General features: G+C 35.2%; 1 protein-coding gene and 1 long non-coding RNA gene across 6 annotated transcripts in view; one reads left to right on the top strand and one right to left on the bottom strand.

Annotated features, from left to right (window-relative positions):
• Window positions 1-16,482, bottom strand: part of DAPK1 (death associated protein kinase 1) — a 220,060-nt gene that overhangs the window by 14,443 nt on the left and 189,135 nt on the right. For all 5 annotated transcript variants that reach the window (XM_074281666.1, XM_074281665.1, XM_074281667.1 and 2 more), the window contains 2 exons: window positions 9,991-10,213; window positions 1,363-1,551 (listed from right to left, as the gene is read on the bottom strand). In XM_074281666.1, coding sequence (XP_074137767.1) covers window positions 1,363-1,551; window positions 9,991-10,213 — 412 coding nt within the window. The remainder of the gene's footprint in view (window positions 1-1,362; window positions 1,552-9,990; window positions 10,214-16,482) is intronic.
• Window positions 1-16,482, top strand: part of LOC141550723 (uncharacterized) — a 51,776-nt gene that overhangs the window by 8,853 nt on the left and 26,441 nt on the right. Inside the window, exons 2-3 of the long non-coding RNA XR_012484673.1 lie at window positions 6,273-6,427; window positions 6,675-6,911. This is a non-coding gene — a long non-coding RNA (uncharacterized LOC141550723). The remainder of the gene's footprint in view (window positions 1-6,272; window positions 6,428-6,674; window positions 6,912-16,482) is intronic.

The following is a 16,482-nucleotide window of genomic DNA, read 5'->3' as shown; positions in this document are numbered from 1 at the left end:
TTTTATGTCTTCAAATAGGAAAATTTCTCTGGATCTGTTTTGGTTGAAACGAAATCATGGGTCATTTCAGCACTCAGGAAATACAGTTAATAGGAGATAGAGGGCTAACTTGGGAGTCAGGAACATCTGAGTTGAAATCATTTTCTACCTCTGTGACCTCAGGCAAATTAGCCTTAATTTCTTCCTTTATAAGACGGGAATTTATTTCCCACATTTACTGTAGGATCAAAGGAGCAAATGTATATAAAATACTTTACATACCTTATAATGCTACCTAAGTGTCACCTGCTATTATTGTACCACATGTATGTTTAATAAGCTATACTTATATAATACTTTAAGGTTAGTAAAGTGCTTTCCTCATAACAACTTATGAAGTAGCTGGTACAAATGTTATTAGGATTCCCATGTGACTAGGTTAAAAAAAAAAAACTGAGCCCCAGAGGTTAAATGGCCTCCCAATGTTTTTATGGGGCAGCTAGGTAGCACAGTGGATAGAGTGCCAGGGCTAGAATTGGGAAGACTAGACTTCATGAGTTCAAATCTGGCCTCAGACAACTACTAACAGAACGACCTTGGGCAAGTCACTTAACTCTACCTCAGTTTCCTCATCTGTCAAATGATCTGGAGAAGGAAATGGCAAATCACACCAGTATCTTTGCTAAGAAAACCCCAAATGGGGTCATGGAGAATTGAACATGACTGAAAAATGACAACAACAACAGATGATTTTATAGACACTAAAGTGTAGAACTCATAATTTAAACTCAAGCCTGGTATAAGTACTTTATCTCCTACAATGTGATGTATGCCTCTTGGCAGCACTTAGTATTGTCCTGACAGACCATGAGTAGATAAAGGATTGCATTTTGGAAATGGCCTATAAATAAATACACTTCTGAAAGTTAAATGATTTGTTCCCTACTAGTCCATAGTATCAGACTGCTGAAGAAATGCTGAGGAATCTAAAAACAAGGGAAAACCTGGATTTGGCTCTTGTTTCAGACATCAGCTGTGGGACTTAGGACAAGTTAACTTAAATCTCTTAGATTCCTCATTTGGGGAATTAGTACCCACTTCATTGAAGTGTTTTAAGGACCCAATGTAGAGTGCTTTGCAAAGCTTGTTCTAAGGAACGGTCATTCAACTGTTGATTTTTGCTAATATGGATAATCCCTCCACTGATCCTTTTTCCTAGACTTCGTCCATAATCTTGGTTGTACTCTGCCTTTCCACTTATTGCTTCCAAGTGTGATAACATTTGGGAATCTCTCTCTATAGTAGATTAAAATCCTCTTTTAAAAAAAGTTAGGGGGTTCAGTAGCCTTTCCCCACTTCATAGAAAATAGAAATGGAGCGTACCATTCAGATAGGCGTTCTGGATGTCTATGGCTTTGGTTGACTGGTCATCGGCTGAGCAGTGTGAATGGTGGGAAGGAGACACAAAGACTTCAAGCATCCCTTTTGTGAGGCCTGGCTCAAACATCATGCTCCGACTCCTCACACTTACATTTTCACAGCCAGGGTACAGGTTGTTGATGCTCACTGATACTAGGGAACACAAGGGGGAAAAAGGAGGTTAGTCATTTAATAAACAGGCGAAGGCACATTTCAACTTGCAGGGCATTTTATTGAATTGTACTAGATCTTTTAAAAAATATGCTGTAAACATTAATTAGTATCTATGGTCTATGGAAAAAAAATGATACCAATTTCTAAATCTGCAAAATAGATGTCAGATTAGAGGTGCTCCAAGGTCCTGTCTAGCTTGGAATCCTATTATCTTAGGGAAATATTCTATCTTTCCCCTGGGCAACCTTATAGCTGACTGACTTTCCTAAATGGATCTCAAAATAGCATGGTCTTAAGAGGAACTCCTAAAGGAAAGTAATAAGGAGAAAACAGTTAAGTGCCAAGAGCAGTTTGGAGTATTAAAAAAGGAATAAAGGGTAAAAGGTATAGAGTTTAGAATATTAGATCTGCATGCAATCCCCTCATTGAACAGATAAGGAAACTGAGACATATTAGAGCTAGTTAGTAGTTGGGCTAAGTTCTCCTTGTATTTGTTTAAAATAATTTTTTTCAGTTTGAAGTGGTGGGCCATAGTCGAGGCCTCTAGTAAAAGGAGAATGAGACTAGGGCATTTTGTTTGTTTCCTATGATTTACAGTAATGACTCCAGTTTTAAAAAAATTGTTAAGTTTTATTTGTTGAAAGGAGACAATTCAATTTAAATGGAGTAAGTACTCCAGGATTAAGTCAGAATCTATACAGGTCTCATCAGAGGAGTAAATGGGATAGATGGCAATGGCATTGGTGGGGAACAGGGGAAGGGAGAGTTTCAGCAGTCCTTTTCCTTTCTATGATACTTTGGGAAAGTCTAATTGGGTTTTTATCTTCATCTTTAAAAAATATTATTATCTGCTCAGGGTAGTAGTTTAAAGATAAAATTGAGGAGATTATATATGCATATGTAATTATGTGTGTATATACACACAAATATACATACATATATACATGTACAAATGTATAAAATACAATGTGTGTACACACACACACACACACACACACACACACACACACACACACAAGTTTTAGGCCTTTGCTCGATTTTATAAATCAATCTCTCTGAATCTGTCTCTGTCTCTCTGTCTCTCTCAAAACAATCTAGATTAATCTGAGCAATGTTTGGATGACTCCTTGTTGTGTATTCAGTAGAATTCTTGCTCAGTTATAGTTGAAACTAAATGGCTTTTGTGGTCTCTTTCAGTTCTGAGATTTTGTGACTCTGTAATGTTTTGATTCTACTTTCTTTCCCTTTCTTTGTATTGTGTGTATCTGTAGAAACAGGCTGGTCCCCTGATAATTTAGTTCCAAATCTGGAATAAATTTATTTGCAATCCACCCGGTAGCTAACAAAAGGAAATCTATTTAGTCATTGCAAGGGAAAGGGTGGTCATCCAGGATAAAGCACTGATAAGGTTGAATACAGCTTTCTAGTTTGTGTCATGTTGCTAATGTTGGTCTTGGAAACCTCAGGGAGGGACTCTGACTTTTCACCTCCTAGCTATTTTGTACCAGAGACAAGCAAGATCTATCAAAGGTCTAAAATTATTTCCTTGGTCAATCAAATTTCAAGTAAGGGAAAACTAGCCTAAGTTCATGAGCAAGACTGATTAGTAGTAGTATTACATCTATGATATGTGTCAATAATAAATGGTGAAATTGCATTATATAACACTACTATACCATAAATTAATCCACCATTCCTCATTGTTGATAGAGACTGATGCACAGTGATATTAGATTTATATTATTTTAAGAATAAATTTATTCCTACTAACTTCTTCCTTGCCATACAACCTAAGGCAAAGATCCTAGAAGATGAATTTCCCTTTCTTCCTAAATATGTCTTTCAAAGCAGAGCTATAATCCCCTTTTTTAGACTGGAATTGTAAGGAATATTTCTTAACAGCTCTAGATACTGGTTAATATATTCTAGTCAAAGTCATACAATGCCTTGGAAATGTGGAGTAAAATCTTCAACACAATTCCAAACTACTTGGAATTATACTAGAAAATTCACTGAACTGTAAAATCCTCCTGACCTGGGGATATCATTATTAGGCATGGTTCTCTCCTTAATTAAAAAATATTTATAATAACATTTTTTTTTGTAGCAAAGAAGTGAAATAATAATGATTTTCATTAAAGCTAATTGTGGTATATAAATGTAATGAAATATTATTACACCATAATAATCAACTAATGTGAAGAATTCAGATGATTTGGGAAAGATACGAAGTGATAAAGAGGGAAGGAAGCAAAACCAGACAGCAGTTTACATGGTAACTATAAAATATAAAGGAAAGCACCACTGAAAAACTTTAGAACTTTGACTGATGCAGTAACTAGTCATAACTACAGAGGGCTGATGTGGAAACAAGCCTTTCATTTCACAAAGAAGGGATAAATGATAGCATAGAATCAGGCACACATTTTCAGATGTGGCCAATGTGTTGAACTGTTTTGTTTGTTACATAGGAGGATTCTATTTAGGAGTCATTGTTTTTTTTTTTTTTTTTTTAAGTGTAAAAATTTAAAATAGAAGTGGGATGGCAGTAGTGAATAAGAAAATTTAATTAAGGCTTTGGCTTCTCATTACAACATATGAGGTATGTGTAAAAGGTATTGTTATACCCACTTTACAAATAAGGAACCTGAGGCAGACAGATAAGAGAATGAGTTACCTGGGTTTGGCCACACACTTGGGCTGGCCACACAGTTGCAGGCATTAATAGTTAAATCACATGTACCTTTCTTGATAACTCCCTCTGGCAACTAATTACTAAACCAGACTAAAAGCACATATATTAAAAACAAGCCTTGATTAAATTGCAGTTCTTAAATATCTGCTCTGGATTGTTTTTCTCTTGATATGCCAAAACTTTCACACCACTCTACACTGGTACATTGCCCTTTGAGTGGGGACAGGGTGGTGAAGGAAGAGTTCTCCAAATCATTTGGCTTTAAGTCAACATGATATCCATCTTTAAGACACTATTTCCTTATTGCTTTAGTCCTCTACCCCAAGCCCCACAAAGAGTTTCTTGGTTTATTTTTTTTCCTTTTGCTTTAAAACTAGCATTTCTATTTTTGTTTTCCTCTTTTGCATTTTCCTCTCCCAATCAGAAGTAGTTGACTAATTTGGCACTTCCTTCACAGGCTAAACAAACCTACACTAACTTTTTTTTTTTTTTTCCCCCTAGTTGATTAGCATTAAGAAGAGATTTGTCTGAACTAGGTGAGAATAAGGAAAGGGAATATGTTTTATTAAAGTTTCTATGCTTGCTCATCTTTAAGGTGAAAAAAATCAATGTACCTTATCAATTAGTCAGTAAGTTAGTTAATCAACAAGCATTGATAACTGCTTAATATGTGACAGGAACTGTGGTAAACACTAAGGATACAAAAGAAAGACAAAAACTCTCCCTGCACTAAAGGAGCTCTCTTCCTAATGGAGAAGACAATTTTAGGTTCAGAGAAGATATGTTAGAGAAACTAGGTTATAGGAGCAGCTAGTTGGTGTAGTGGATAGAGCACCAGCCCTGAAGTTGACTCTGGGCAAGTCACTTAACCCCAATTGCCTCAGGGAAAAAAAAAGAAATATGGTTACATCAGACAAAGAAGAAAGAAGCACTTCTGACAGAAAGCGGGATTTGAGTTGAGTCTTAGAGAAAGTCAGGGAAGCCAAGAGGAGAAGGTGAGGAGGCAGAATATCCCAGACACAAGGAAAAGTTACCACAAAGGTATAGAGCAGGAAGATGGATTACTGTGTTCAAGGAAGTGACCAAGTCACGAAAAGCTTCAAGTGTCCCACAGAAGTTTATTGGATAGTGTAGGGTGGATGATATTGTCAGACTTGTATTTTACAAAAATCACTTGTCAGATGAATGAAGGATGGGCTGGGGTGGGGAGAGACTTGAGGCAGGTACTGTAATAGTCCTGATGGAAGATAATGAGAACCTAGACTGAGGAGGTGGCAGTGTGAGAGGAGACAGCATATACTAGATACAGGCACTGTGATGGTGGAGACAACAAAATTGGACAAAACGTTGGATATGTGGGATGTGAGTGAGAAGTTGTAGATGACACAGGTTGTGAATCATGAGAGGGTAGAATAGTAAGACTTTTAACAACAATAGCTGGGAAGAGAGGAGGATTGGGAACAAAGATGAGTTTTGTTTTGGACATAATGATTTCAAGATTCATTTAGGACAAATAGTTTGAAAAATCTTAAAGACTAGTGGTGACATAGTGCTAGAGTACAGAAGACAGAGTAGGGCTAGAGATACAGATTTGGAATCACCTTTAAATAAAGATGATAGTTGAGTTCCATGGTGAGGGAATTGAAGAGATTAGAACATCAAGTGGGGAATGAATGAATCACATTAACATTAATTTGTGACTCAATTTTGGAGCTACATCAATTCCCTTTCTATTTAATAATGGGTCTAGTCCAAGTTCTGTCCTGTGAGAAAACCATTCAATTGTAGGAATTGGGAGAAAACTTTATTGCACTATTTGAAACAAGCTCTTCATAGTTGGGTTCTACCTGCTTAACAAAGGACTTAGCTTATGATGAACAGAGACGCAGGCATCTGATTCTTGAAGAGGACCATGACATCAGGGAAGTGTTGCCATGACATCCAAGTGAGTTGAATTTAAGTGAGGTTGGCCTGTGTAAGTAACCAGACTCACTTTCTCCTTCAGGGCCATCTGGGTCCCACAGCAAAATATGGATCAGGATGACTGGAGATGACCCCCCGTGAAAACCAAAAGAAGAAAGAGTATTCAGAAGATGGGGATTGACAATGGTTACAGAGAAGTCACGAAGAAAGATAATTGAGAGAAGGCCATTAAATCTGGTAATTAAGATATCAATGGTTAAAACTTTAGAGAAAGCTGTTTTAGTAGACTAAGGTCAGAAGTCATATTGCAGAGTGTTTAGAAGCAAGTGAAAGGGAAAGAAAAGTGGAGACATCCAATGTTGGCAGCTTTCTGAAGGTTATACATTAAGGATAAAAGAAAATATCTGGCAAAAGCTAGTATGGATGGTTGAATCAAATGTTTTTTTCCCCTTTTTCTTTTTGCTACTGCCTTTACTATTTTCAGATGGGGGAAGACATGGTCACAATTTATAGGCAGGAGGGAAAGAGCCAGAAGATGGAGGAGAAATTGAAGATAACACAAGAGTGAGGAAGGACAATCTGCTGGAGAAGACAGAAGCTGATGGGACCAAGAAAAAGGTCATCTCCTCAACAGAGATAGGTGTGAGAAAAGAGTGACTGATGTGAGACGACAAGAAAGGAAGAAGAGAGGGACTTCTCAACAAATATCTTCAATTGTGGGGTAATTTTTTGGTGAAGTATGAGGCAAAATTCTTGATGACAGGATATGATAGAAAACTTGAAGATCGGAAATAGTCATATTTGGTATGTGAGACAGTCAGAGAGGTATAAAATAATTGCCTTGTTAGCCCTGTTGAGATCACCTAACAAATCTATAGTGGACCAATCAGTTTTATAATTTTCTGAGCTCCATCTAGCAGTATGCGAATCAGAAGAACAAAGAAGATGATGATGGGTGTAATTCAGAGTTGAGGTTTGGCAAATCATGATCAGTTATGGTCAAGGGGTTTGTAGATACTAGATTGAGAACTGAATTGGTTAACTATAGAATTAGTTAAGAGAAATAAAGTCAGAAAGGGCAAGATAAAAACTGAAAAACCATTGAGAAGTCAATGGATGGGAGGTCTTGATGAGGATAAAAAATGTTTTAGGAGAAGTGAAACATAGGGAGATATGGAATTATACAAAGTTATAATCAGAGCAATGTTAGCATCTTTAAAAAATGCAACACATAGCAAGATCCAGTGTGTGAATTATCCTTATGTGTAGTTGGGAATTGAGTAGAATAAGGAACTTGTAAGTTAGGATAATTGAGAGAGTGTCAAAATATATGTTGAAGTCCCTTAGTATGAGGTGAACCGAAATTTTATGAACCATGTACTGAATTCACTGAAGAAGGAAAAAAAATGTACTATGGGTCAACAGATAACAGCATGCACCTCAATGATAGTAGCAGAGGGAGAACCTAGAAGTGGCCACAAGGAATAAGGAGTATTCAAACTTCTCCACCATGACCAGTGGGGGTTGGAGCGGATGGGTAAAGTATGAATAAAAGCACAACAATACTAGAAATATGCATTGTCATTATAAAAGTGCCAGAATTCAGTGAACAGTAGAAGATGAAAGAAATGAGAAAGGGAAGGTTTAGGATCGAAGGAAATCTGTTAATTATGGATCAGGCATTCCAGATTGCATGGTGTAAATGATATGTAGATCTGGAATGAGATGCTGATCACGAGGTAAAATTGAAAACTTCCAGATAATTTGATCAAATACAACTTAAGAATACAAAAACAGTCTTCCTTTTAACTCTTTCCTTAGGGGAAACAATAAACCAATGAGAAGGCATGAGGTAGAAATTTAAAGACTATGTAGACATAATCATCCATAGGTTGGGGAAGAAAGGAAAAAGTGAAGGAAGCTTTTCAGAAAGGGTATTTATTCCTAAGTGCTTAAGATATCTTGGGGTGGATGATTTGGTTTACTATACAGATTCTCCTAAGAAAATTTAGAAAGCATTAAACTTGATGATGTGGGTATATTTAGATACCTCCTGAAGGAGCTCTTTACTTTCTGTGATACTCACTGATGAACTAGAACTTGTGAAAACTAGAACTTTTGTAAAGAACCTACTAGAATGGCAAAATCTCAGGCAGACATCTAAAATTAGAAGGCATGAAGGGCTAACATAGTTAATTCTTTTGAGGAGGAAGTAATCGGAGAAAGTAATACAGGCCTACACATATGCACTTATCAGAGTCTGATCTTAAGGCTCTACCTCAGCTGCTGTCTGGGGGTACATTCTGGTTGGCTCAGAGGCTCACTGACTAACACACCTTCAATCATTAAGTGAACACAAAGAACAAAGCCACTGAAAAATACAATCTTGATACCAGTTAGTAATATAGAAAGATTGTATTTTTCAGACTGACATTGGAACTTTTATTCTTTTAGATTCAGGTTTTGATACATATCAGTGGATGGGTCTATCACCAATTTAGCCTCATGAGAAAGAAGTTGGAGAAGGTCTATCTCTTGCATCACCATTTGTTTATTTATTTATTTTTTTGAGGGAGTAGTGGTAGAGCCAACATAATGTGGAAAAAAGAATTGTAGAATGAGAAAAAGACCTGGGTTTCAAACCTAGCTTTGCAACAGATTTATGGATTTTCTTAAGGGAAACACATTTTTTCCCCCTCATTTGCGAAAAAGACTATGACTAAGAGTATGCTGGAGGCTGCTGCATTTATATCTCAGGAATCAGCAAATTCTACAAATCAGGATTTGTTTAATTGTATGTCTGGAACAGACTATAAAACAATCATTTCTATCTTCCTGTATTTTATACCTTTTTTAATGCAGGTTAAGGTAACACTAGTTTTTTTTTTTTTGTCTGCTTTAACAATTTCTAAACATTTGCATAGTGCTTTAGAGTCTGCAAAGTGCTTTCCATATGCTATTTCATTTGAGACTTGTAACATGAGGCACTGATCATGGCTACCTTTCTAGTGTCAGAGGTTAGATTGGATTTTAGCTCTTCCTGACTTTATGTTCAATACTCTGTGCTTTATATCATACTATATTTTAGACCAAAGCTTTTAAAATTGTGACTTGTGACCCCAAATGAGGTCATATAACTGAATATGGGGACTCTGATGGCAGGATGCATTGAATCTCCAATCTCTACCCAAGCCTTTAGAATTCCAGTGAGGCTAAGTATCACTCTCAGCAGGAAGACCATTAGAATATCTTTTATGTTTTCCTCTTATATGCATGCTAAATATATAGATAATGAACCTCAATGCAGTGAGTGGAGTCTCCAAGTCTAAACTTCTACCCTCATGAAATAAAGACCTATCAATAACAGCCAACTTACTAGGCAGAGAGATATTTTGGTTTTGGCAGATATAGATAAGAAAAACTTGTAATTCCTCCATTAAGAGATATTAAGGAGTAAGGGACAAGTGTTCCAATGCTGAGTCTGGTCAGTCTTGTTTTATCTAATTACTACCTTAATACACTTATAACCTAGATTAATAAGAGGAAAATCAGATAATACTGACAGAATTTGGCTTCCTAAGTTATATAGAAGCCCAGACTGGGGCATCACATTATCTACTTGTACCAACAGATTTGGGATCTCAATGTAATAGTGGAAATCTAAAGATTAATTACTTGCCTCAGAAGAAACTGAAACACATAGCCAAATGAACTATGAACTAGTATGATTTTCAAATCATGATGTGAACCAACACATACACCAGAATTTTATACAGAATTTTAACCAGAAATTATCTTACCTGTTGGCTTGGAAGACAAGGGAGAAGGAGGAAACCTAGTGGAATTTGTGGAGGAAAGTCTGGGTCTTCGGCGTCTGAAAAAGCTCCTAATAAGTCCACACTTGAGAGATTCCACAAGAGTAGTTTTTCCAGATCCTGAATGGCCAAACATCTTCAGTTTTATTCTTGGCTGTAAATTTTGAGTAGGACGGAGTTGTTGGATGAAGAGTCCTCTGTGTGCATCCTAAATATAAAAAAACCCAAAAAACAAAAACCTCAATTCTGTTGGTCTTTCGCTTTGTGGGGAAAAAGGCAGTGAATATATTTAAATATTATTAAATATTTACTATATATACTATGTTTGACTGTTCTCTAAAGCTTTGTAGCTTATTCTCTAAGTACCTTCGACTATGGTCCATTTATATTTTGATGAGTTATGAATTGAAATTGAATTGAAGAGAAATATATAGTCTTGAAAGATTTGAGGCAAGATGGCTGAGTGCATGGATACATCTAAATTCAGCTTCTTTTTATCACCTCAAAAATAGTAAGAAATGCCTCAAGTGAAGAAAAAGAATAATAAGAAAAACAGCAGGAAAAGGAAAAAATTCATCACAAGGAAAAATCTTATAAAGACCCAGATGGGAGGTAGAAAAAAGAATAAACCAAAAAGATGTCTCAAAACAATAAAAATTATCAAGTAAAAGTAATATGAAAATCATAATAGCGTGTGATAACACTACAAAAAACTGTCAGAATTGACAATAGAACAATTGTAAGAACCCTTAGTGTTTAGAGTGGTTTTGAAGCTCAATAAAAGAATTAAAGGAAGAAATAAGGATGGAAATTAGGCTTGACAGATTTTTATAAAAAAATAATTTTAAAAGACAAACAAAAATAGATTTCTTATAACAAATACTGGTATTCTACAAGATATTGACAGACTTCAAACACACACAAGGAGACCTGAAATGACGAATATCAAAATAACAAAGTTTGAAGAAAATCTGACATTATTTGCCAAGGCAAATGAATCTAAAGACAGAATGCAGCAGGATGATTTGAAAATTATTAGTCTCTCCTTCATTTTATAAATAAATGGAGACTTAGAGAGGGGAAGCCAATTTGCCCAAGGTCACATAATTAGGTAGTAGCAGAATCCTAATTATTTAATTCCCACTCAGGAATCAATATGCATCAGAAAAAAATCTCTGACATAGCTTATCCTCTTCTAAATTTAATAATATTATGATCTTGAACCATGTTTTAGTAAGAATAGCAGAATAAAGGATTTAAAACTTTCTTAGTTTCAGTTAAGGATACATCCATGTTTTAAAAAAAATTAGGGCAGTTGATAAACCAGCAAGTCTGGAGAGAGGAAGAATCCTATTCTTGAGTTCAAATCCAGCCTCTAAGATACTTAGTACTTATGTGACTCTGAACAAGTCACTTAACCCTGTCTCATTTTCCTCATCTATCAAGAGAGGTGGAGAAGGAAATGGAAAAATATTCTAGTATACCTGCCAAGAAAACACCAAAAGAGCTTACAGAGTTAAGGCATGACTGAAAAATAACTAAGCAAGGTATAAAAATACACAAATATATTTCTTTTGTATAAGCCAGCGTGTTGGGTTACTCTTTCTGGAAAAGAAGGGTGCATACTTTGCTTTAGCCTTAAATTCTATCATATTTTGCCAATTATATTTCATTTACTAAGAAAAATATGAAATTGATTTTATCATTTCTTTTGCTTTTCCCATTATACTTCATTTTGGACACCTCTTGCTCCAATAGTCAGAAAATGTTTCAAAAGACTCAAATAAGGATTTATGTAAAATGCTTTACAAACTTTAAAATACTATCTAAATATCAGTTGTTGTATTATTCCCATTTTAAAGGTGAGGAAATCAAGACTCATACTTTTCCTGAGATCATATAGCTATTAAGTGTCAGAACTCAGGTCAAATCCAGTCATAAGATCATAGGATCAGTCAGTCAGTAACTCAATAAACATTTATTAAATGTGACAGGCACTGTGCTAAGCTATGGAGATTCAAAGAAAAACAAAACGCAATCTCTTCTCTCAAGAAGCTCATAGTTTAATGGGAGAGACAACATGTAAACAGCCATGTTCAAAGAAGTAAGATAAATTGAAAATAATCATCAGAAAGATGGAAGTAGAATTAAGGGGGTTCAAGAAAGGCTTTCTGTGGCAGATGGAGGGGGGGAATGAGGAGAGAGAACACTCTGGACATGGGAGATAGCTAGAAAAAATGCCCAGAAATTGAGTATTTTATACAAGAAACAGCAAGGAGGCTAGTCTCATTGGAGATCAAAGAGTAGGATACACAAGATGGGGAGGTGTAAGAAAACTAGAAAGGTCTGTGTGTGGAAACAAGTTAGGAAGGGTTCTGAATGTTAAATAGATACTATAAATTGAGACCTAGAAAGGATCTCAAAGCAAAGTAGTTTGGTAAGGTATAAAGACTGATAGGATGTTGACCGTGAGGGTAAAACAGAAGAGCCATTTGGAGAGACCTTAGGAATTTTTAGTGGATTCTTGTGGATTTTACTGACCACCTTAAGTTGATAGTATGGGAATATGTTATGTTAGGAATTGTGGCAGAGCACAAGAAAGCTTATTGTATATACTGTTGTCTCCAGAAGCAGACTGAGAGTTTAGAATTATTTTCAAGAAACATTCCTACTTGTGAAACTTAATTCTCAGGGTTCATTTTGTAACATCTACACTTAAAAAAAAAAAGAAAACAAAGAAAAACTAGTTTCAACTTCAGTATTTCAATATTTGTGATTTCAATGGTGTACTATCATTCTCTCTTGTAATGCAGAATCCCAAATCCATATATAAGTACTTGGTGTTAGGAATTGCTGTGGCTTAAAAAAAAAATCATTATCTGGGGACCAAACTCTTGGTGATAAGATTTCCCATACAATTTGGATGGTTCTCTGTTGCCAGGCTTATAATCTTACTTTCTCTATAGAATGTTTGAGTTAGCACTTGGCTGGCATGACCTTTGAGAACTCACCATCACTTCCACTCCAATTTTAAATATGAAGGGGACCTCAAAATAAAATGCTATATTTCATCCAAAGTCATATGGTCTGTGACTTTTTGGCATAAGATATGGATTCTTAGTCTATTTTGTGTTATAAGATCTTTTGACGATTTGGTGATGTTTTAGTTCCCTTTTTAGAATAAAGTTTTAAAATGCATAAGATAAAATATACAGATTTCAAAGGAAAATATTACAAAGGAGACCAATTATACTGAAATAAAGATGTTTTCTTCTAAAAGATGCTTTTAGAATTCCTGGTGAATACTACAGTGTCTAGTATTGTGCTACTTTGTAGTTGGTTTTAGGAGGTATAACCAGAATAAACCATTGTTACTGTGAGCCAGCCTTCTACAGAAGAATGAACTGTTTTGAATTTAGATAGATTCACAGTCCATTGTTGCTCAGCTAATGTTTGAAGGTTTTTCAATTCAGTAGGAATTGCCTAGAAATTCTGCTTCTTTCAATGGCTTAGTTTTTTAATATTCTAAGGTCACCTTTATTCCATAATGAAATAATACTCTATGACTGGAGGGAAAAAAACTTAGGATTTACACTTGAAGGGCATAATTCCAAAGCTGAGATTTCTTGGAATTGGGAATTACCGAAGCATGTCTGGAGAGTATCATTTGCTGCTTACCCCACTCTGAACAGACTTCCCCAGTTAATGTTTGGTTTCTTGTGCGTGGGCTGGGCAATTCCAAATGAGATTTATAAATACATGTTACAAAAAAAGCAATTGAAAATAGACAGAACCCTTTTATCCCTGGATTCTTGCAGTATAAAATGTCATCTCTAATCTTAGCTTCTTCTTCTAACTTATGTGTTTATTAAGCAAATTAATTAGATTGCTTCCCCCACTTTTGCCCTGTGAAAAGCAAGCTAATCTACACTTGGGTGGGTTTCACCAAAGCATAAGTCTAGTGATGAGCTCTTAAGTTGGCTTAGTCTGACTTAGTGTCAAAATTGGTTCAAGCTTAAATATATGTAATATATTTAATTATCTCCTACAGGACACTGTACCCTATATATAAAGAAACATCATTTTTACTAAGTTTGCAGTATTATATTATTTAACATGTAACTTTCTGAGTTCTCATATATATCTGCAAGGCAAATACACATAATACATACAATTATGTATACATTCATAGTCTATTTTTTTTTTTTTGAGCTGAGAGGAATGGGGAAGTATACTATAGTTTTGGTATTTTACAGGTTGGTAATTAGAAATCTTGCTCTTATAAAAATAAGAGGAAAATAATCTACATTTCCTCCCCAAACAATTTCTTTACTCAGGACAATCTCCAGTCTATCTTAATCCCCTTGCCCTTTCTCCCAGAAGTTGGGGTTAGCTAAAGCTAATGCCATTTCCACTCTAACTTAAGAAGATAAGTAGCTCTTTCTAAGGTTATTGAGTCAGTGACCATAAAAAAGGAAAAGGGGAAAAAAGGCAGACCTTTTAATGCTTAAGGAACACTACCATCCTCAACCTTATTTCCTCTAATGTGAAGACTATGAATTATCATGTGTCTGACTTGCATGGCCAAATCATATTATCAAGAGAGATGTGAACTTCTAAGGTTTTGTGACTCTATCCTCTTCTTGGCGGTAGTCTCTTACCCCCACCACAATTATTAGATTCTATAGTTTAGTATATTTTCTACAAATTTAATTCAATTCAACTAACATTAATTAAAAACCTACTGTGTGCAAACACTGTGTTCAGAATTGGGGCTTACAAAGTTAAATGCGAAAATTTTTATTCTACAAAACCAGGAAGGCTAAGTAGTGCCTCACTATTAAAGTCTACCAAGTGAACTATTTATGCATATACCCCTAAATGTAGTACTCCCTAAAATCTGAAATGTTAATGAAGATAAATTCTTTTCAGAGACTGTTCTATTGAAGAAAATTATCTTCATCATAAATGATCTTGTGATAAAAAGACCCAGCTACACCCGAGAGAGAACTGTGGGAATTAAGTGTGGATCACAACATAGAATTGTCCCTCAAAGTAGGAAGGACAGCTTTGGAAGGAACCCACCTACTCTGGATTACATATAGAATGACTAGGGCAAATAGAGGGAGACTAAAACCTCTATGGTATTAGATAACATGCCTTTTGAAATACAGGCTAAGATGAAATAAGCTTTGGTGGTTGCCACATAATAACAATAACAACAACACAAGTGTGTACTGCAGATTAATTGTTTTATAGACTGGAAATAAGAAAGCTTGGCTTTATGACTAAAGTGAAAAACTATCTATATTTTAACTCCAATTTCCTCAAATTTTTTTTTTATTGACTAGAAGTTTTCAATTAAGGCTGGTTGAGGCCATTTAACGTTGTAAAGAGGGTTTCTTCTGGATATGAGTTGGACAAGATGACTTTTGAGATAGTATGAAAATAATAAATCGTTACAACATAGGGCAAAGTAAGGTAACCGGAAATGGAGAGATTTAGAAAAAATTCCTATGAGAAATCAGATAAAGGAAAGTTTGCTTTGATCTGAAAGTGGGGAAGGGGAAGTTGAGAAGACTTCATTGAATAAGGTGGAACTTAAGGTAGGCATTGAAGGATGGGAATTTAAGAACTGGAGACTATAAAGGATCAGATCTGCCTGAAATGTAGACAACATAAAGGGGAATAAATTAGATAGAGATGGATAGGTCAGTTGACATAGGATGATTATGGAATGCAGGATGATTATGGAATGCCTTGAAAACCTGATTCAGAATTTTATACTTCACACAGTAGACAAAAGCTAATAAAGGGCTTTGATTAGGGGATTTATATGACTATAGTAGGGATATTAAGAAGCTCATTACTGAAGATGATATGAAGATATACTTGGAGTATCCTAGAGAATAGCTAAAAATCTAGTTAAAATAAAGAACATTTTAAATAAAGTTGAAGGATAAAATATTACCCACATTAATCACCAGCATTTCAACAAAGTCCAGCAGGAAAAGATAAAAAGGAAATTCCATTTAAAATTACTGTAGACAATATAAAATACTTGGAAGTTTACCTACCAAGTTAAACCCAGGAATTATGTGAACACAAATTAAAAGCATTTTTCACACAACTAAAGTCAGATCTAAATGATTTGAAAAAAATTTAATTGCTCTTGGGTAAGCTGAACCCATATAATAAAAACAACAATTCTAACTAAATTAATTTCCTTATTTGGTACCATAATAACTAACCAAAATTATTTTACAGAGCTAGAAAAATAACAAAATTAATCTGGAAGAACAAAAGATCAAGAATATAAAGAGAATCAATGAAAGAAAAAGTGTGAGGGAAGGTGGGTGATTAGCCTTACTAAATGTCAAATTTTTTACAAAGTGTTAATCATCAAAGCAATCTGATACTGGTTAAGAAACAAGAGTGGTGGATCAATGGAATTTAATCAATATATTAAATATATAA

The sequence above is a fragment of the Sminthopsis crassicaudata genome, chromosome 1 (genome assembly GCF_048593235.1).
Source record: "Sminthopsis crassicaudata isolate SCR6 chromosome 1, ASM4859323v1, whole genome shotgun sequence".
NCBI lineage: Eukaryota > Metazoa > Chordata > Mammalia > Dasyuromorphia > Dasyuridae > Sminthopsis > Sminthopsis crassicaudata.
The sequence above is the reverse complement of the archived record's forward strand: the minus strand, read 5'-3'. Positions and strand labels throughout refer to the sequence as shown.